General features: G+C 45.3%; 1 protein-coding gene across 7 annotated transcripts in view; it reads right to left on the reverse strand.

Annotated features, from left to right (window-relative positions):
• Window positions 1-21,677, reverse strand: part of DENND1A (DENN domain containing 1A) — a 361,583-nt gene that overhangs the window by 24,210 nt on the left and 315,696 nt on the right. For 3 of the 7 annotated variants that reach the window (XM_075905649.2, XM_075905652.2, XM_075905656.2), the window contains exons 20-21: window positions 5,390-5,449; window positions 310-398 (exon numbers count right to left, since the gene is read on the reverse strand). In XM_075905649.2, coding sequence (XP_075761764.2) covers window positions 310-398; window positions 5,390-5,449 — 149 coding nt within the window. The remainder of the gene's footprint in view (window positions 1-309; window positions 399-5,389; window positions 5,450-21,677) is intronic. The other 4 variants (XM_075905650.2, XM_075905654.2, XM_075905651.2 and 1 more) reach the window with 2 other exon arrangements.

Genomic DNA, 21,677 nt, shown 5'->3' on the forward strand with positions numbered 1-21,677 from the left:
AGAACTGGTCAGAATTGTAGATTGAATTTTATAAATGAAAAAACGTCTTTCACAAAAAGCTTTTTTAAAAAAAATACTTTTTTTAAAAACAATTAGATATTTTGGCACTTAAAAAAAAAAAAAGGTTTCTCTCATCTATAATGTTGCCCCAAATTTTTAAACAATGAAAAACTATTCTGTTTCGTAATAAAAATTCAGAATTTTTTTGTGAAAGTGTTTCCTATCTTTGACCAGCGCTAATTATAAACAAATGCCAGGCCCTTTACATGCTCAAGCAGATGTCGAGAAATGCAGCAACAAAATACTTACTGTTCTGGACTGGAAACTGAAGTCCTTCGCCCTTCCACGGCAATGTTGCTCTTGGGTCTCTTAACGACATGAGGTCTTGGAGGACGAACCTATTATATACACACAATGGAGACATTTCATCAAATACTCTGACAAGCATCAAAACAACAGACACAATCCACATCAAATCTGCAAAAATTGATCCACTGCCAACTTCGACATTCAGAATCCCACTTGCAATTTTATGAATTTCTGTGCCACACTAAAATCAGAATTAAAATCTATATTAAACAGAACTAGCGGTCCATCTCATTAACGGACTTTAAAATACAGGGAGTTGTGCAAATGTATATCTAAGTTTAGCTGTCTGGGATAAGGGTTAAAATGGTTCAACTTTTTTTTTTTTAAAAGCATGTTTAAAAAAATGTTCTGTAGATGCTTTTGTCAGTTTGGAATCATGCTGAAGATGTGAGGAATTGGAAAGTCAGGTCAATACACTGACTGATGGATATTAGCCAAGTACTAAAAGTTTATTTCACTTGTCCGTGCAATGAATGAACAAATACTAGATCATCTGACTGAGTCGCCAAATTGGGTGCACCACGGAAAGGCTTAATCGCTCAGCTGAAAATGGGGAAGTCTTGTATTTTGTGGCACATTGTACTGAAGACCAGGGTTCAACTCCAAAACCATGCTCCTTTTGTTTGCCTGTTGGTAATAAACCGACTGACTTTCTTTAGCAATTGCTTCTGTGTAGAGAAGAAAGGGCTGAAAGACGTGAAGGAGAGAAAATAAGGGTGAAAGCATGAAAATCACTACTCATTTCCACAATGCCATGAAGCAGGGGTGGGAAACCTCAGGACCAGGGGGCTGCTTGACTGGATCTGGCCCCCGAAGCTCAGGGCATCCCCAGCATTAGGAAACCTGCGCTGGTGCTCCAGCCCCTCCATTGCCCCACTGTGGGGATGGAGCACACAAAATCTACTAGGCTGGCTTCCCTTAGGCCCTGGTGTGCCAGGGGAACGTGGGGAGTGTCGTTCTCCTTCTGAGTTGGGGGCCATGTCAGTGAGGGGTTTTTATTTTTTTATTTTTTGCTTCTCACTTGTGTGTCGTTTTTCTGTGGATCAGTGGTCCCCGACCCGAAAATGGTTCCCTGCCCCTGAAAGAGCTGCCTAACTATCGTCTTCTGATGCTGAGAAACACTGCTTTGTTTTTGTTGGCACAGAACAGGAAATATACAAACGTCGAATTAGGGAATGGAAAACCACTGGCCCCAATCATGCAACCGTTTCTACACATACCTAACTTTTCTCGCGTGAGCAGAATTGCTGGAGTCGATGTGACCACTTGCATGTGTCAAGCGAAGTGTTTGCAGGGTCAGGGCCAGGCAGTACAGATCACCTTCTCCAAGGGAGTTTTTCCAAAGGTAACAATTGTTTTCATAACAAATCTCTATGTTGTTCACTTAGCCTAACATTGGTTTCAGCAGGAATCTCCAAAGCCCTCAAATAACGTTAAGGAACAAGAGCTAAACTTCTGCCCTCCCTAAGCTTGTGCTTTCGTAACAGCTGCAGTTCTGCATCTAGGAGGCCGACAAAAGTCTGCAACCTAAATGCTCTTTGGATGACCGGTGAATTGGTTTGCAGTGAGAGATGATGGTCTCTCCCCGCTGTCCAGTGTGGTTGTAGGAATGTAAAACTCCCAGTTGCACCTCAGGAAGAAGCACTGAATCCTGTGTGTAGGGTTTGCAAGCTCCACGCAAACACAAACAAGGTAATAGGAAAATTACTGTCTTTGGTATTTTCGTTTCAAAGTAACGGCACGCAGCAGGAATGATGGCGAAGTTCAGCAACGGACCGCTGCTATTCGTGGGGGGTGGAGGAAGGGTTTAGAGAAAGGTCAGATGCGAAGGTCTCTGAGATCAGTCCCCACACAAGACCATTCCTTTCCACAATGAAGACAACTTAAGAAGGTGAATTTCTGGCAGGAATGGAAGGATTAAGTTTGTGGCAACTTCCACTGAACTTGCAACGTGGTGAAACATGGGGAAAAGAACAACAGAGCTAATTAGACGAGCTGAGCTGTCAGAGTGCAGCTGAATGGCTCAGTGCCAACAAACAAAAAGAATGGGCTGGCAATCAGCAGGATCGATGGAGAAGACTGCTTCATTAGGGATGATAAAACAGAGAAAGAGAGAGAGAGGGAGGCAAGCAAGAGGGGTACTGGGAGGGAGAAGGAGAGAGGGAACGCGAGAAAGGAAGAAAGAAAGCTGTTTAATTAAGCCTGAGCTGGAAGATGATGCGCAAAGCTGGCTTGTCATCGCGCTGGGAACACTTTCACCTTTTGGGTGGTACTCAAGGGGGGGATGACTTTGGATGGCTCCTCTACTGTTACCGGCCCAGCAGTGTCTGGGGAAAAACGCTAAGAAGGATTTAGAGCGCTGCGCTAGGGAGGCTGAAGGGGAAAGTCAGGAAACAAGCCAATTCCTTGTTGGATTTGAAGCTGTATCTATCCAAGCAGTCTGGGTTAAATGTGTGCTGAATGCATAAGCATTTAGAAAATCCGACTGTCCAAGTGTGTGTCCATGAAAGAAAGGGTAAACACCTACTGTAAAAGGGTTACATTTGCACAGAATACTCCCCACTTCACCTTACACATTATTATGCAACATTTCAAGTGCTTTTCTTTAATTGACAGAAGTTTCATTCCAATCCACTATAAACAATGGATCCTTTGTCAGGGAGCAGCATTCATTCCCAAACAGTGAAACAGAAAAAGGTTATTTCTTATACATGTCCTTACTGTGCTTTTATTTGAAACTACTCCAGTGACGCATGCTACAGACATTCCTTCCCCATAAATGCCATTACCTAGCATCTGCATAAAGAAGTGGCTTTCAAGTTCTTTTCATTTCCAGACCCCTAAAAATTTGGAACAGAGGTGCACATCTCTTTGGAAATCTTAACCTGTGGACCCCAAGAGTCAGTGAACCAACTACAGGTTGAAACGCACTTCTAAGGAAACAGCTACCTTTCACGAACCACTTAAACCCACTCTGCGGACCCCCAGAGGCCTGCGGAGGACAGGTATCTCCTGGCAGCAGGCAAGGGGAGGGAGTGTTGTGTGGTACTGGGGCTTTGGCACAGAAATCAGGGTAACTGGAGTCCCCACCCTGGACAAGTGACTTCCTGATACCCACCTCTGCAACACATCTAAGTACAGGGAGGGAAAAGCACGCTGTAGCTTTTAGCTTCAGGCTAGAAAGTGTGTTTTATGTATTCAAACCAGAACAACCGTATCAATGAACATGTAATTTATGGATTTAATCAACTTTAAAAACTAATTTTGATATCTCTTCCCCCCGCCACTTATCCCTCGAAGCCAAAGTACAGCAGCTCTGTATTCTCAGTCCATGCAAATACGATCTGTAAGTCATACTTGCATAGCTGTTGGAACAAAAGGTCTAGAAACACATTTATCCAGAGCTATTCTATCTAGATTTTCATCCTAACGAACCCAGCATCCCAGTGGCATTTGTTAGCACAGGCTGTTGAATGCAAGAGGAGATTTTAGTTTTACTGCCCAACTTTTTATCCATCACTTTGGGAGAAAAGACAGTTGACACAAACACATCATGCCGAGGATGACTAACATTCTACGTTTGAGAAATTATACAAACTTGGCAACATCTTATTTGATATAAAACACTATTCAAATGGAAGCAATATTGTTCAGTAGCGTTTTGTCCACAGAAGTCCCTGCATAGCCCGATGACAATACACCAGCTTAGAACAGAACAAGAGAAATGTAAAGTGCTAGTTTTAGAAGGAAAAAGGGGAAAACGTGTTCCTGTGTATCTTGCAGGGTCTCCGATACCAATTACAACCAAGGAGATGCATAAGCCAAGTTAGCACTGCCGTCTATACCTGTAGAAAGGACGTGTACAATGCAGAAATCCATAACAATGACTCTTAAGCTGAACACCCACAGGCACAAAGAAAAAATCATGCCGCTTAAGTTTGAACTAGGAACATGCACCGAAGGTTAAAAGTGAGCCCACACCCATGTGCACTGGTTAACCTGCTTGCCTGCACATCACAGAGATTAAACCTCTTTAACAAGTTTTAGCAAGACTAGATTTGAAAACTTGCTAGGTTGTTTTTAAAAAAATTATATAAGGAAGCAAGTAGAGAAAGCATTTGCCTTATGATGAAATTATGCTCCCTGGGCAAAAAACCTAAATAGAATTAAGTACCCTCTTAGTTTCTTGCAAAAACAACTGTCAGCTTGAACTGACACCCACTTATTTCCTTTGGTAAATAACAGTCACTGCCTCAGATCTAGCAGAGTCTCCATTTTTAAAGGCATCTGGAATAGTTAACATGCAACAGTATGGCTACAAATCAGTGTTTAAAATAGAAAACTGCTTAGACAACATTTCCTTGCCTAACACAGGTGCCGCACTGATTTCTGTGTAGTTTTTCTGTAAAACACGCATTTGGTCTTATCAAGATGTTGGTGCCTGAAATTTTTTATACTGTATATAATTAAATGAATCTCCAGCTAGTATTTAAAATGAGCATCATACACATTTCTATCCAGGGCACAATGTGGAACTGCCCGGACACAGATTCCCTTTTCTTTAGACCTATCCAACTCATGTACTCTAGGAGGAAAAATTTAACAATCTATCCCAATGCATTTACAGCGAGACCTGGGGAAAACAAATAACAGTGTCAGATTTTTGCTTCCTTCATATTTATGAGATTAATGCAAGTCTTCAAAAGCTCACTGGCTAAAAACTTATGCCAGGCGAGAAGAAGTTTTGGCTTAAACAATTACCACAAGAGGAAAAACAACAGTGGCATCAGCTACCTGCAGAACTGACCTGCAGCTGCAGAACTTGTCAAAGAAAAGCAGAATAAAATGCAGGTCCCAAGGTTGCGCCACAGCAGAGAAGGAGGCAGTTTAGGAGCATAATTCTCACGTTGCTTTTGGCAAGGTTCAACAGTCCAGACAACCAAGATTTAGTAATGCTACTGAGAGCGCAATTCAGGCAGTGTTAAGTGGCGGCAGGGAGGCAAAACTACCAGCTACTCACGGGCCTAGATGAACGCTGTATCTTTGGAGGAGGCGGCCGAGGCGGGCGGACTCTTTGCTGCTGTATCAAAGTGGAAACTTAGTAATCAGTACATGAAAATATAATCAGCCGACATGAAAATACCTTTGTGTTTGTATCAATAGCAGTCCAGATGGGCAGCAGCACGTGCTTTAACCTCTGCTCCACACTCACCTCAGCGAGTCCCACGGCCTTTCAAACACAGGAACGCTATCGTGACCGATAAAGAGAAAGCAACAGTAGAAGAGCTCTACGTTGGTAAGGGCACAGACTGCTCCCTCGGTAGATGCAAGTTATATCAGATCAAGCTTAGCACGCAAAGCTCTCTGGAGTAGACTGTCCGAAGACGGTGATTCAAGGACAAGCAAAGTGCGGCATCGGTGGGAATTTCGAATACACGGGATGACATTTCGGGAGAGAAAAATGGAGGAGATCACTAGACTTCGCTTTGCTTCCCTCAGAGTCTGCGAGCGATTTTAGCGCTCATAACATCTTGACTGGAAGAAGAGACTGGTGGCATGGCTATAACTGGCCCAGGCCTTCACAAGCCCCAGAGTTCGGGCTCCAGCCCAAGCATCAACACAGCCCAATAGCCCAAGCTCCATAAGCCTTAATTCCTGATCCAGGCCAGCATGGGTGTTTAATTGCTGTGTAGATTGACCTAATGTGACAAAGGCCCTGAACCAGTAACACGCTGAAGGCTCAGTAAATCTGCTAAAATCAGCTGGACTCTCCACCTGCTTAAGCTGAGCAGCTCAAGTGCTCTGCTCATCAGGGGCTTGGAGCAATGCCGAAAGCCGGGACAGAGTGGACAGCCTCTGTGCAAGCTTCCTCTCTTTACTTCTGTCATTGCAACGGCAGTTCAGCCGGCTGCACCCCATCCTGGGCCTAACTTGGAGCCAACACACCCCCAGGGCAAGCCTGTGCGCTGGCTTAGTGAGATGGGCAATAAGGACGGTCGGGAATCCCTCAGAGCCATGAGCACTTTGGAATGAAGACACGCGTCTCCAGAAGCGAAAGGTCAGCGTGTTAACTGAAGGGGACTATTCTGGTCCTCTCAGTTTTGTGGTGGCCAATTCCTTGCTGATGTCAATCTCCTGGAAATATCCCCAACTCTGCTGCCTCTGGTTATACGTAGCACAACCACCACCTTCATACAAGCAAGATTGTGTATGTACTTGGCTGTTCTGTAGAACTGAGACTCAAGCCAGCCATGGGCGAGGAAGCTGAATAAAAAGACTCTTCATATTCCAGGTGCATTTTAGTGCTGAGGACTTGATAAAAAAACTAGACTGGAATGTCATTCTAGTGACTGCAAGCTGGCAAGGACGCGAATATGGGAATTTCTATGCATGTTTGCCAGGGAGAAGAGCAACAGTTGCATCACCCCTTAAAAAGCGCCACACACACTGCAGTGGAGACTTCTGGCAGCCGTATAGAGAAAGGACACACACAGGATAGCTTCCATCACTGACTCGGCAGCAGTTCTCAGCTTTCTGCTGGAGTGCCCTTGGCTCTGGCCGGCAGATGGACATCTCCTCTCCCCATACGCTGCCCTGCCTTGGCTCTGCAATCCAGCCCTTTTCCATCACCCACACGTGCCCGTTCTGGTCTCTTGCCCCTAGTCAATATATGTCAAACACACTCTTTGCAGCCGCTAAGTTTTTACTTTCTCGTTTCCTTCCTAGTTGACCAGATGGCTGCACTCATGGCTCCGAGGTGCCAGGCAGCACGCACTCTCCGTACGCTGACAAGTGAGAAGTCTGGACAGGGGAGCTGAAGTCAGAGTCCATCCCTGGAAACGTCTCCAACAAAAGTCACCATGGGAACAAGAGATTCTCACAGTAAGGTGACCTGGCTCCAAGTGCATGCAGCTTTCTTACCCCAACCATCACTGATCATCCCTCCCCTCTACCCCACGTCTCCTTGGGATGAGCCCCATGCTCCAATCCCTCTTCCTACACCGTCCAGCCTGAGCCAACGTTCTGCCTAGATATATATTATATTTAACTTTCTTCATGGAGCTTGGGACACTTATTTTTTATTAGGCTGCTGCAGTTTCAGACCTTCTGCAATCTATTTTCCTAGTCATAGGCACAGCGTTTACTACCTTAGTTAGCGAACCTATAGCTCACTGAAGAGTAGCAGCACTGTGTGATTGCTACAGCATTTTTTTATATCACTAGCAACTGTGTTTCTGTTTACATTTCCGCGTGCCTGCCGTAGATCTGTTTTGCTTTTCGTTGTGTAGAAAACGTAAAGAGTAGTGCATGACAGAACTGCCACGGAGGAGGAGTGATTTAGGAAACTGTAGTGTATTCCCCGATGTTACGGACTGAGCAGGTTAGGCTGGTCAGTGATTTTATTTCCCACAGCTGTTCGAATTTAAAACAAATCAGGTTTAATATTTCTTACCTAACACAAGTAAAACCCCAGTAATATGATATTAGGCAACATTTTCAATACAAGTCGATGCTACCACTTCTTCAGAATGAGTTCATTGCACAATGTGCCTTTCTTTACTACAGAAAGCCTCTTTGGGTTAGGATCTGAATTGCTTTGCACCAGCAAAATCCAGGGAAGTTTCGGAGAAAACACTGCAAGCATCAATAGCATCAGCCGAGGAGCCAGAACAACAGTTATATTGTTAAATCTTCCGAAAACAGGCAACACCTTTGGAGAGAGACTGACCACACAGCATCCTAGGATTACCTCCTACTGAGATGATCAATACATTGATCATAGCCATTGCAAAGATACATACAACTGAACATTACTTGCCCACCTTTATTACTCACTTGGTGATTTTGTTGGAAAGAATGTGTGACAGGGGATTCATTATATTACCTGTTCATATTGTCACTTGCTAACAAAGAAAGGCAATGGCAATAAAAGCAGGTTTAATTCCTTTTATAGAGGCCTGAAAGCCATCCCTCCAATCATGCTGGAGGATGCACTGTTTCTGCACCCCCCCTTTTTCCCTCCAGGAATTATTAACGGATGCTGCAAAATCTCCACATACAAATCAGAGATGCAGCAGAAAAGGCACTGAAAGGAGGCACACCGAGGAATGACAGCACCCAAGATATTCCCCTGCAGCGGTAACTGAAGTAGTTGGGGATAACAAATGATTTCATTTTTTCTTCTTCTTCTTCCCGATTCACAAAAAAATTAACTCTTCCGTCTTTCATGTATCACTTAGCATTATTTCAGCATTGCCAGCCCCGTTCAACAGTCAGAGCTCAACACTCGTGCAAATGGCTTAAAAATTACGAGACACAAAAAGTAAACGTTGGGGTTTTTTTATTTGTCACTCTGGTCTCTGGACCTTGAGGGGGAACTTGGGTCATATTTTCAAGCTCTTCTCAGCAGCTAGGAGGGCTAAAATCTTACTTTTATAAAAATAAAAGCAAGCTTCTGACCTAAATCATACGATTTCAGGAGCTGGAGTTTTTAAGAAACACCCTCCCCCCCGACAAATATTGCAAGAATCATGATAAAAAAATCACAAGATCTGGCAACGCTTATTTATACTGTCTTCCCCTTGCTCTCTGTTCATTCACCCTGCTACTTTTCGGTGCTATTTTGTTCCACTCGCTGCATTCTTTCAGCAGACAAGGGAAGAGGAGCTAAGATTATGCACATGTGCAAACGTTTTGCTAGATTAGGGCCATACTGCATAGTGATCTCACGTCACTGCTGGAGGCCAACCCAGGACGGGTTAATCACAGCATTCCCATGAAATGGCTGTTCACTGGCATGGGAAATGCATTTGATGGCCACAGCCCAGCTCCCCAGTAGACACACATCCTCATTCCAGGGGACCCTCTAGTAGCCAGTTTCACCAATGAAAGGAAACACACCGAATGGGTTGCAAGAACTTTACTGTCGCTCCCACCTCTCGAGTTGGTCTCACCAGTCAAGGCAGAGGCTCACTGACAGGTAGAGACAGCCTGGATTGCAGGCAGCACAGAATGGAGTGATACGCTATTACCAGAGCAGGGAATGGAAGAGGAGCTAACCCCTCACTGCCATTGGAGCTTCGGATGAAACTTTCCCCGAGCGTTATTACCCAGACCTACCATAAGCTTTCTTGCACTTGGTCTGAAGCAGCCAGTACTGGCCTATATTGATGGGAGGATACTGGTAAAGATGGCCCCGATCTAACAGAATGAGAATTCTTATGTCCCTATGAGCAGCAGCGTGGCTGAATGCCATAGGAAATCTTAACCAGCTACTCCTTGGTCAAGATGGGAGCGGAGATGCACGGCCCTGGGGGAGGGGAGGAAGCGTTGCTTTTTCCCTAGCCACAGAAAGTATTCTGAGAGTGCTCCAAATTGCCTAAGGCTAGAACAAGGCTTGATTTGAGACAAGCCAATGCACATTGTGTGCAAGTATCAGTTTTGTTCCATGAGATAAGCATGAAATCCATGCAAGTGAACACTAGAATTACCATATATACTGCTGTATAAGCCAAGAGATGCAGGCTGAAAATCAGAGGCCACAGGGGGAGGAAGAGAGGCGTGGCAGAGGAGGGCAAGGAGAAAAGCATCAACTTGATGGCAAACGAGAAAAGTCGCTTGGCATGCACGCGTGATGTTTAAAGCACAGACTCGGAAAGCACATATTTGGCTTGTCTACGGGACACTGAGGCTGTGTCTAGACTACATGCCTCTGTTGTCAGAGGCATGTAGATTAGACACATAGGCAAAGGCAAATGAAGCCGCGATTTAAATGATCGCGGCTTCATTTAAATTTACATGGCTGCCGCGCTGAGCCGACAAACAGCTCATCAGCTGTTTGTCCACTCAGCGCGCTAGTCTGGACGCTCCCCTGCCGACATCAAAGCCCTTTGTCGGCAGCCCCGTTATTCCTCGTGGGATGAGGTTTACCGGGGCTGCCGACAAAGGACTTTGATGTCGGCAGGGGAGCGTCCAGACTAGCGTGTTGAGCGGACAAACAGCTGATCAGCTGTTTGTCGGCTCAGCGCGGCAGCCATGTAAATGTAAATGAAGCCGCGATCATTTAAATCGTGGCTTCATTTGCCTTTGCCAAAACAACAAATCTACATGGCTCCGTCGACGGAGCCATGTAGTTTAGACGTACCCTGATATATAACTGAAATTAGAGACCTGCTTATGTGCAAGCCAGTATATAAAGTACATGGTATGCTGGAACACTGGGGGAGGGAGCAACAGAAGTACTCTTCTAAGGAAAATACCCTTTAGATATACCAATGCATTCCCTTAAACATGGAGTTTCCTGAACAGGCAGAACAATATGTGGCAATTCTATTTCCAGGGGTATTTATTCCAGGAATAACAAAGCCACAAAACAGACTAACACCCACTGCAGTGAGGAAGTGACAAAGTTCCCACAGCACCTGCAAGGGTGGCTTAAGACCGGGTATGTGAATTCTTCCTTTGTTCTGAGTGTCTCTGAACCCCAAAGTCTGGATCTAACAACTGAGGGGGCAGGGTGGTAGAGAGACTTGCAAGCAGCGGTGGAGTGAACCACACGAACTGGGTGCTAGCAGAGAGCTGGGAGTTCTGTGAGCACTTTGGTAGGAGAAAGAAGCACATTGATTGGATTGAATTCAAGTACCACTTACTTTTGATCCACCAACAAATGACTGTTCCACTCAGAGCCCTGTGTTGGAAAGTACCCATTTTCTAACCAGATCTCATTTATAAAGTTTCATTTTAACCACATGCTTACCCTCATAGCCATCCAGCTCTTATGAGGAGAGCTTTTCCAGGGCTGAGTGACGAAGCTTACCTCTATGCACACGTAGCTATTAGAGACTGGCCCATCAGTCCATCCGTTTGCAGATACACCACTGCACCGTACAATACTACTTTTAGTGATTTATCTCATCTCGTTTAAAATGGCCCCATTGATGAGGCTTTCCTGGTCAGCCTATTCTGCGCACTGTTAAAACATGAAGCCACTTTAAGAAGACGTCACGTCAGCTTTAGAAGCTTTTGTTTTTTTCCTATTTTTTCCTATTGCCAAGTAATGGCAATTCAAAGCTAGGCCCAACAGCCTGATCCTGAATTCATCATCTTCACTTAAGTGGTGCTGGAACACCAGATCGCTGTGGCATGCTACAGCTGTTCTTCTCGCACACCGCAACCCTGAACTCAAATAAGCTTTGTGTTAACAGGCTTTTAATCTCTGGACCTTTACTCTGGTCAGTGTTCTGATAAAAAGGCAAGAGCACATGTCTACAGCAGCAAGGTTCCCTAGACTTTCACAGCAATGAATCCTAGAACACTAGAACAGGAGGGACCTCGAGAGGGCATTGAGTCCAGTCTCTTGCCCTCACAGCAGGATCAAGCACCTTCTATGAGCAACTATGATGGATAAATCAATGATACAAAGCACAACACACACACATACACACACACACAAAACCCAGGGTAAATGCCCTAGGAAATAACTGACACTGAGGTCTACCAGAAGATAACTGTAATTTGCCCTTTGCCAGACCTTCATTTTCAATGTTGATGTTAGTATGTGTCACCAGGATGGGATAAGTAAGTAAATTCATAGTATATGAAGATCATATTTACTAGAATAGCATCTGATTGGAGTTAATTTGTTGATGCAGCAAAACACATTGTTTCTAAAAGGTCAGTAGGGGAACTAGTGCTGGAATATCAACTTAATTACCTGTGCTGCATGGATGAATGGGTACAATACAGTGCATGGCTGCATTGCTAAAAGCAGCTAAATTACCATATGAGGCATATTCTGGAATGCATTTACTGTACAGCCTTTTCTCTGAAGGGAAAAAAGTCTAAATTAGGACATTCTTACTCATATCTATTTACCAACTCATTCTTATTTTGGATGTTTTCTGAAATCTGTTTTTCCAAACCTTTTGGAAGGGACAAGACGGTAAGCATCTTCACAGAAAATGAAATCTAAGATGCATCATGGGTGTTGATTTACTAATTATTGGACAAGTCATTTTAAACCATAAGGTGCCTGGAAATAATGCTTAGAAATTTTTACAATGCAAAGTGCACAAATTTAAAAATGATATGACCAAACAGATAATAAAATAGCTTATATTAAATCCATGGAATTTTCACAATATAGCTATTTATTTTCTCACACCAGGGAATTTTTTTTTTTTTTAAAATAAAAGATCATTTTCAATGTGTGAAGTAACAGCTGGTGCACAGAATATTATCTCAAACTATAGCTGGGAATATTTGTTGAGATACAGCAGTTATTCTTCAAAAACAATATTGAAATCAGAGCCTTTATCAGTAGATTAGAGGTGTTATTTCATTTGCAGCAACAAGTGTGGCTAGAAAAAGCTATAGACAAAGGCAGGGTGTAATTGTTAACAAAATAATTCTGCTTACTGACACATGCAGTAAGAAGTATTTGATCATAATCACAGAAGTTCTCTTTCTAGAGGTGGTGGGGGTATGTTTAAAGGACTCCACTGCAGAGTTTTTCTAAATGAAAATCGTGTCTCTCTCAAAAACACAGGATGCCTTTGAAAAATGTTAATGTATTTTAAAGACCGACACAGGGGCAAGAGAGAGACTGTTCTGAATTTATCAATACTTACTCTCTTTCAAAGGGATTGAATCTGTTGATTCTGGAACTAACTAAACACAATAAAAATGGAGTCAATAATCACACTGAAAAATGCACTGAAGCAGTGCTCACAAATCAAGATGACATGACTATAAATATTTTTAATTCGTAAGTTAGGAACAGGAATCTGTGTTTTAAACAGCGATCTCCTTCCTTCAGTCCCATTAAAGGAGAGGAAGGGTAGCACAAGTAACTAAAGAGATACCAAAAACGGTGACACCTCCCTTTTCACCTAGCTTGTCCTAAAGATGTGCTATGAACCTATGAGGAGGAGGAGAAAGACTCTCAATTAAACTCTCTCATTAGCTTAATGAGAGGGACTGAGAAAATTCCCTTGGTTTCTAGCCAGGCAGCTCCCACTATGTAAAACTGGAGGAGGATAGGAGAGGGAAGTGAACATTTCTACAAACCTCTTGCTCCTTCGTTTAATACAAAGGATCAACACTTTGTGGGCCTGCAAGGGTGCCTGGCCTGAAACCAACTCAGGTACGTCCTGATGTACTTCCACAGTGATAGTGACCAATAAAGCGCTTGGGAATATTCCCTATTCCCGAACGAGGGGCCTCAATCAATGTCAGCAGGGCCCCAGCCATCATGAGTGTGTTGCAAGCCCATTCACTGAGATACGTACGAGGGATATTTCCCCCCTCAAGAGAACGGGGTTTTTTGAAGCTTGTTTTTATTAACGATCTTCCCCACAACGCAGAAACAGCGGAAGCCAAAGTATCCCGTCTCGGTGGTTTCCTAGGATGAGCGGGTCACAAGCCTGTTCCCAGGGGAATCAATGGCAAAGCACACAAGCTACACCGGGGAGGGCAAAAGGGCGATTCAGCCCGCAGAGGTCCTACCACTCTCCCACCCCCAGGCCAATCAGAGCCTAGGGACGGGAGTATGCAGCTCTTAGAACCAACCGCCAGGGTTGACTCTAAGTGCCACATGTTGGAGGGCAGGGAGCGAGAGACTCTGCGCTCCCCCATCCCCAGGCCAATTAGGGTTTGGAGGCAGGGGAAGTGCACGAAGTCTCCTCCCACCCTGCAAGGGGCTCGGCACTGAGAGTGAATCACCAGCTGCTGCTCAGCCAGCGGGTGACTAAGCACGGCGTTCCCTTGCAGGGCAGAGGCAGAGGCAGACTGTGTGTGCTGCCCCCGCCCTTCAGGCCCCGATTGATCTGGGGGGGGGAGGGTAAGAGGGGAGAAAGCGCATGAGGTTTCCTCCCAATGCCAGGGGTGCCTAGAAGGAACAGTCAGCTGTTCGGGTTCTCTGGGGGGTAGGGAGCGGGGCAAAGACTTTATACACTTCCCCACCCACAGACCAATCAGGGTCTGTAGGCGAGGAACCATGGATGGGTCCTGGTTCCATCCCCTCTGGGGCAGCCCAGGGCCACTTCAAACATTTCTGAAGTGGCCGCCATTCAAAAATTATTGCCCACCCCGAGCAACAGCCATAAATCCCACGTTCTTCCAATCATCACAGAATAGCTGGATGTTTCTTTTACATTTCCATGTTTTAGTATTTAACATACCCCCTTTTAGGCTGAGAGAGGGAGCCGGAATTCAGGGACAGAAAATCCAAAGAGCATTGCTTAGACTATTTCTATGGAGCATTCGGATTTAAAATCAATTCAGTATTTAAAACACAAGTCTATTTTAAACAGTAGGCACACCACTTTCATTAGAGTTCAGCAGGAAGCGTATGAAATACTGTTTTAATGATCCAGAGAAGAGAGCAGTTTGTTACGTTTCACAGAATTACACATGCATAGTTTTTCATGTGTGAGCTGTGTTGAGCAGACATTTTCAGTGCATGCCCCTAAAGTAGCACATATTCTTATACGCTGTTGACAGGAGGAGTATTTTGTAGTGGTAGTGGTTAATTTGTAGTGGCATTTGTGGTTTGAAGGCTTGTCAAGATGTCTGATTACTTCCCATGCAACCAGCTCCAGTGATGGGAAAGTTCACATGCTGTGTAAAAAAAGGCAGCAAAAGAAACCAGAGGAGAGGATGCAGAGGTGACTTGGGTCTCTGGCCATTTGGTTACTGTAGTTTATTTTTTTTAAATGTATTTTTGACTGCAGCTAGCAGCACACTATAAACGTCTCTTCCCACTGCATGGCCAAACGATAGCTTTTCTCAGACAGTGGAGAAGGATGCAGTTCTGTGTGCGAGCCCCAGTGCAGGGGTGACAGGTGCCCACGGAACCCCAGGCTTTCATTATCACAAAACACCCTACAACATGCACAAATTATCCCCCCATGGATTTTCGTTTTGTTCCCGTGCAAAGAGGCGTGACACCAGAAGGATAAACGCGTCACATTCCAGGCAGCTAAACCTTCAGCCCAGAAAGTGCATCCTTGGTATGGCCATCCAGCTTCTGGCCGTTTTGTTTCTGAGGAGCTTTGGCACAGGTCCCGTTCTCCAAGCCTCTCTCATGCAACATGCTAGAGCTGTTAATACATTTCCGATATTACCGTTGTAACAATGCACTAACGGATGTGCGTGCATCAGTCATGGTGAAACAGCTCAGTGAAACAAAGGAGAATCCACTATTACAGAGGGACTTTGGCACAAAGCAAACACTTCACTCGAAGAAATCGATTTTGACAGCAGTTTGCCGTGTCCCGTCTCTTATTACAGTAGTTGTTGGTGTTATAATAAGGGCTCTGTGCCCCTCGGCACTCAGACTCAGTCCAGCTTCTTCTGGATCTCACAGTGAAATTTGAATCCTACACTTAGGTATCAACGCAGCATTGGAGCCTGTGATGCTGTATGTGAGCACAGGGGAGTAACCCTAGAATCAGGGCAAGTCAAACATCCTTCTTCCAATTTCAAACCTAACAGAACTTTCACTTACTTCAATTAGTATGGAAGATATGAGGAAGCCAATACAGGGGCAAGTGACAGGGAAGATGGTCTGGGGAGAACACAGTCTTAGCTAACCAAACTGCTCCCATTCTAGGTCATTAACTAAAGCAGTAAGGAGCTTTTTAAAGCCATGCGCTCAGGTAAAACAAGTGGGGCAAGGGTTTGAAGTATGAGCGTGATGAACATTTTTCACAAATTTCCATGTGCCTCTTCCAAAATAAGACAAGTGTCTACGGACAGCGGTGTTCTTTTAGCTGCCTTCCGATACAAATGGATGAAAAGCAGGGTTTCAAAATTCCCGGACCCCCGGAATACATTTATTCCCATGTGTGAAAGTCTATCCATCCACTGTCTCAGCAGAGTTTAAAATCACAGCTAATAGGTTAACAACTGTTTTTCTTCTGCTTCAAATGAAGAATATCAGAAAGCTGGGGGAATGTTCGGCTTCCCAATTTGTACTGACTGCTCACAGCTACCTGCAATGTCTGTTTGACAGGACTGACATTTTGTACCGCTGTGAGATGGGAAAACGTGTGACATTTTTATTCATGGTGGCGTACGCCCTTGTAATGATCAGCTCTGGTCGATGTGCTTACTGCAGCAGCCCCTGAGCCCTCGGAGAACAAACAGGAACCGAAGGTGCCAGCAGTTCGGCTGCCTTATTAAACACCACCAGGATTCTAACGAAGAGCAACTGCTGGAAAATCTCACTGTCAAATCCTCAAGGACATTGTCAACGCAGAGCTAACTGCATATATTTTTCATTTAAAATAGTGGAAAATCCAGCAATGTGGTATTAAAACTAAAGAAAAAAGCCACACAGTTCTTTTTGTGGCTGGGCGGTTTTTTTTAAGCTGGTCACTTTGTCAGCTTCTCACAGGGCTACCAATGGACCTGATATCCGAATTCAAATCTAGGAAATCCATGCAGCCCAGCTGATTTTAAATGAATGTCAGCAGACGGCTACATACTTCATTATTTTTATAAAAGCCATTCCTCTCTAGCAGGCAGGATGCTTGAAATAAGCAGGCCTCTCATTTAAGGAGTTCTAAAAGCCGCAGTGCCTATCTGCCTGGGTCGGCTCCAGCATTTGCTGAGGAAGTCTGTATTATTAGGGCAATATCCCTTCCACCAGCACCACACAAAAAAAGTCACTTCTAATGTCTAGGATGGCGCCTGGTAACAGTTTTACTCTGTGCTAATCCGCCCTGGCTCTGAAAGGCAAATCCAAAAACAACTGGCCAAACAAGCAATCACAGGGAGCTCAGCATAAGAACTGCATGTTAGATTTCACATACTCCCTTTTTAATCTTTCCATTCAATCCAGGGGCTCAGAGGTCAATTTTGACAATTCTGGTCTAACTACACATACTCACTTGATCAGTTGCACATGAGAAACTCCTGTATGCTGATTTACGAGCTTATGCATACGCACACACATTTCCACACGCCAGCAGTGATGTACCAAGTTACTCGCTGCAAGTGATTTAGGGGTCCCTCAGAGTAACAGGCCTAACAAGGAGACTACAAAAACGTTACAGTTGCCATATCTTGTGTCAAAGCCCTAGGAAGGCTGCGAAATGACTGTGTTCCTCCATCCATCCTGATTCAAGGGTTATAGCATTTGACTTACATTGAACCCAGGGAAGTACGTTTATTCCGCACAGCACTATAGACTAGCTTCATTTAAAGACTCTGGAATAACAAACTTGGCAAACTGGATGGGCCCTGATCCCGAATATGCACGTGCGTGGACAGACACCTTTGCCTCTGCTAATCTGAATGCAGGAATGGGGTCCTACTGTCTGTGTCACGTATCAGATGGGTAGTCGTGTTAGTCTGAATCTACATAAACAACGAGAAGTCCTGTGGCACCTTATAGACCCACAGATTTCGTCATGCATCTGACGAAGTGGGTCTTTGCCCACGAAAGCTTATGCTCCAATAAATCTGTGAGTCTATACGATGCCACAGGACTTCTCGTTGTCTGTGTCACATTAGTCTAAGCCTGCCCTAAGCACCAGGGACAGGGAAGAGGGGACCCACACTCCAGTACAAGAGAACGGAAGAGGGAGGCCACATCGTCCACAGTGGGGAGGAGACGGAGGGTTGCTTCCTTAATGAAGCTGTCTATTCCATCAGAGAATGGAGAGTCTTGTGTGGTTAGAGGGGGAGCCTGGCTCTGAAACCCACAACATAACAACTGCCTGAATATTAGAAAGTGAACTTGCTTCCCTCTATGATTGCTCTCTCACTGCAATAGAATTCCTGCCGAGACAAAGGGGAACTCTGCTATTGTTGCGGTACACCTGTGTGTGAAAGGGACTATATGGTCCAGTAAAGCGGCCTTCGTCCCCTCCTCACTTGATCTCCTTTACGCTGGCGCTAATCCCTCCTTCTGCTTGCCCCTGGCAGTCTTGATCCAGTTTTGCATTTCTGGAATGTAGCTGCCTTGTTCTCTTTTTCCCTCCCTGACCTCCTTATGGTGTTTAATCTTCTCAAAGAAGAAACCTGCCCTGTCACACTAGCATCGCTCCTTCTGCACCTCTAGAGGGAGGCCATAAAGGAGGAAGGAACGTGCCTGCCTAGCTCCCTTAGACCAAAGAATCAGAACAGTAAATGAGTTGGAAACGTCCGAGCCTACATGCCGCTAAAGTTTAATTGCCAATAAGAATCCAACTCGGAAGAGCATTCTGGGTAAGTGGGAAGCCCATTTAGATTCACAGATAGGCTGCTTTAGTAATGTGAATACCCTTTCAATTTATTCCACTGTTCCTGAAATTCGGTTAAAATTGGTTCCCCAGAATGTTAATTCTTCCTAATTTACATGAGAAATGGAATACAATTGAATCTTTAACAAATGGGCACTTGACAAAAGTCCTTTGCATTTTTCTCCCTCTCCATTTTATTGAATTCCACCTTTTGAAAACAGAAATGAAATAAGAATAATTCTATTCCCAGATAACAACAATATTCCATGCAGCCTTGAATACATTCATACTGGCTACAAACAATCGGCGATGTGATTAGAACTGCCAGGGTAATTTGCTTCTGGTGGAGTGATGCACGAAAGGAGTAGGGGCCGAACGTTTCCCCAGCAGCCAATGGTTTAGTCTGACTGGCCACGTCAGCCTGGGTTTGCACTGTACCGTACCCTGCGGTGCTGTGAATGGGGTAAGCGCTGCAGGGTAGGAACTTTGCCCGAGTAGGCTGGTGCTTTACAGTCCCACTTGTGCCTAGTTAAGATACGCCCCAGCGGCTCAGACCGGGGGACAAGAGTGAGCTCTGCAGGTCAGCTGGCTCTCAACCAAAGCAGCAGACAATTAGCTGCGGGAGGCCCTGGGCCGGGGCAGGCGCTGGGGGTAGCCAGAGCAGCCAGGCAGAAGGTGTGCTGTGGGCGGGGGCAGAAGGGTAGCAGGAAGCAGTCTGGGGTAACAGTTTCGTGGGTTACAACTCCATCCTTCAGGAAAGGGACAAAGTCGGCTGCTGTGAGGTGTTTTGTTTGACTGTGCTGTGCTATCAGATTTGGCACCCTCTCCCTGCTGTGTTGGTCTACGTAAACCAACGCGGCTGCAGAGGAGATAGCGGATCCTGACAGGTGCTCAACTTCAGGTGCCAATCATTTCAGGCCCACCACGTAAGAGTTACCTAGAAACCGCCCCGGATCACAATGTATTTGGACACAAAGCAAGCAAGGATTTGGAAGCATTTGGAACAATTGGAGAGTATTGAAAGCCTGCAGCATCCATCCTCTCAGCTGTGCTGCTGGAGACACCCGGCGGGATTATGGCCCAGAGTGTTTATCCCAGTAATCGCGGGCACACCCGCAGCATGGCGGCTGAGCAATGCTTCACTACATGGAAAAGTGACTCTAAGAAGGCTCCAGAGCCACCTCTGCCTTGGAACAAAAGCCTCCACACAGTGCCAAGTTAAACACGTGCGAAAGAATTGTCAACGTATGTTGCTTACTAAAAGCGCCTTATAACAACTCAGAGAGGCCCATTTTAAATGAATTTTGGAGTAGCCCTTCCACCCAGGAGAGTCTCACACAGTCTGTACCTGGCTGTGACGGTCACACAGAAGTTTTCAGCTGGGCAAGTATGTCGCAGCCCTTTTAGTAGGTGGTAACAGTTCGGTGAGAGCACATCACAGAGCTACTCTGCGCTGGTGCCTCAGCCATTTCCTGAGGCGCTGCGATGTCCTAGCTCTAATCTTGGATTGCTCAAAGCCTCAGCTACTTCAGATGGGGTGTGCTGTCCCCAAAGCACAGAAACGAGCAGGCCTGTTTAACTGCTTGGCTGACATCTGCAGAAGACGGGACCTGAAGGATTTCAGCGCAAGGATATAGACAGGAGAGCGAACGACCACTGGCGGGCTTAGGATAAGCTGCAGTCCTGATATGTATAGCATGCAAGACAAGCTGCAACTGTTGTGGAAACTTCCCACAAACCACTGCAACGTGGCTAGGAAACAAACAGGTGATATCAATCCATTTCACAGGGGATGGAAGAAAAGCATCATCCCCATTGGATGCCACAGCGCAGGTCTTAATTACACAAATGGCACCAAACGTCTGTGGTGAGGTACCTCGGAGCCATGTAACAGGCTTTGAGGCAGCAGCACTCATCCCAGGAGCAGCTGTCTCCTGGCGGTATGAGAAAGCAATAAACTCCCAGAACCTGAAAGGGGTAGAAAGAATGGCAAAGGGGGAGGAGAGGGGGAGCTTTGGGAAGCTAAGGTCGTTTTGTGGGCGAGCAAGGGCACTCCCATTCCAGTCAAGCTGATCGAGTAAAACCAAATCCAATGTTGAATGAAGTTTGCCCACTGTCAGCTACCAATACTGTAATTACAGAATAGCACCCTCGCAAAAAGTATGTCCAAAATATTTATGATGCTGGATATACACAGAGTTCCTCGGTCACTGGCAATGGTATTTTCTCTTGCTCCCTTTTCTCTGACAATAGACTAGTAGTCACCGAAAAGCAGAACACATTCAGGAAACACTGAATCCATAATCAGAATCGCCTGATTTTTGTGTCTCAGTGCTTGGGAGCGTGTCGTGACTCTCACTTCTCTCTCAGCTGGCTGTTCGCTCATGCTGTGGCAACTCTGTCACTTTGCGAACTTGAGTTTGTTTTTTCCTAACCGCCCAGTGGCCACGAGGTGATAAGCTCAACTGTCGAGACTGGGCTATTCAAGACGAGCGTGTTCTAAGACTTCAAATGACATGCCAAGGAAGGCGGCTGGCCTTGAGGTGAGAGCCCCACTGTGGGACTCAGAGGTGTGTTCAGCTCCCCGTGGCCAGTGACTGCCGTGTGGCCTTGAAGCAAGTCACTTAACCCTTCTCGGCCACTGCTCCCCCCGTACTAAATGAGGCCAATCATTTTTAACCTCCTGCAGCAGTGCCATAAAGAACTCAGGAGGCACTCAGCTATCTCTGCTGCCAAGAACAATACATGTACAACGAGGCACATTGATATGGTCATGGTATCCTTGCAAATCAATGCCCCTTGTACAGACAAACGCACACCAAGGAAGGAAGGAAGTGCAGCATTCTTTCCCTGTCTTTACTGGAGTTATTGCTGTGACTTAATTTTTCCCAGTAGCCTGACATTTCATAAATTGGTCTGCGTGTAGGATGGAGGGGAATTAGAAGCTCCTCACATAGCATATCGTCCGAAATCCATCAGAATCGACACCCAGACTTGAACGCATCTGCTGATCAATTATGAAAATTGTGACGTGGCAGAGCCCTATGTCTGTTCGGCAGTAAGTTCTAGATGGTGCTG

The sequence above is a fragment of the Pelodiscus sinensis genome, chromosome 23, assembly GCF_052426305.1.
Source record: "Pelodiscus sinensis isolate ZL-2025 chromosome 23, ASM5242630v1, whole genome shotgun sequence".
Taxonomy (NCBI): Eukaryota; Metazoa; Chordata; order Testudines; family Trionychidae; genus Pelodiscus; species Pelodiscus sinensis.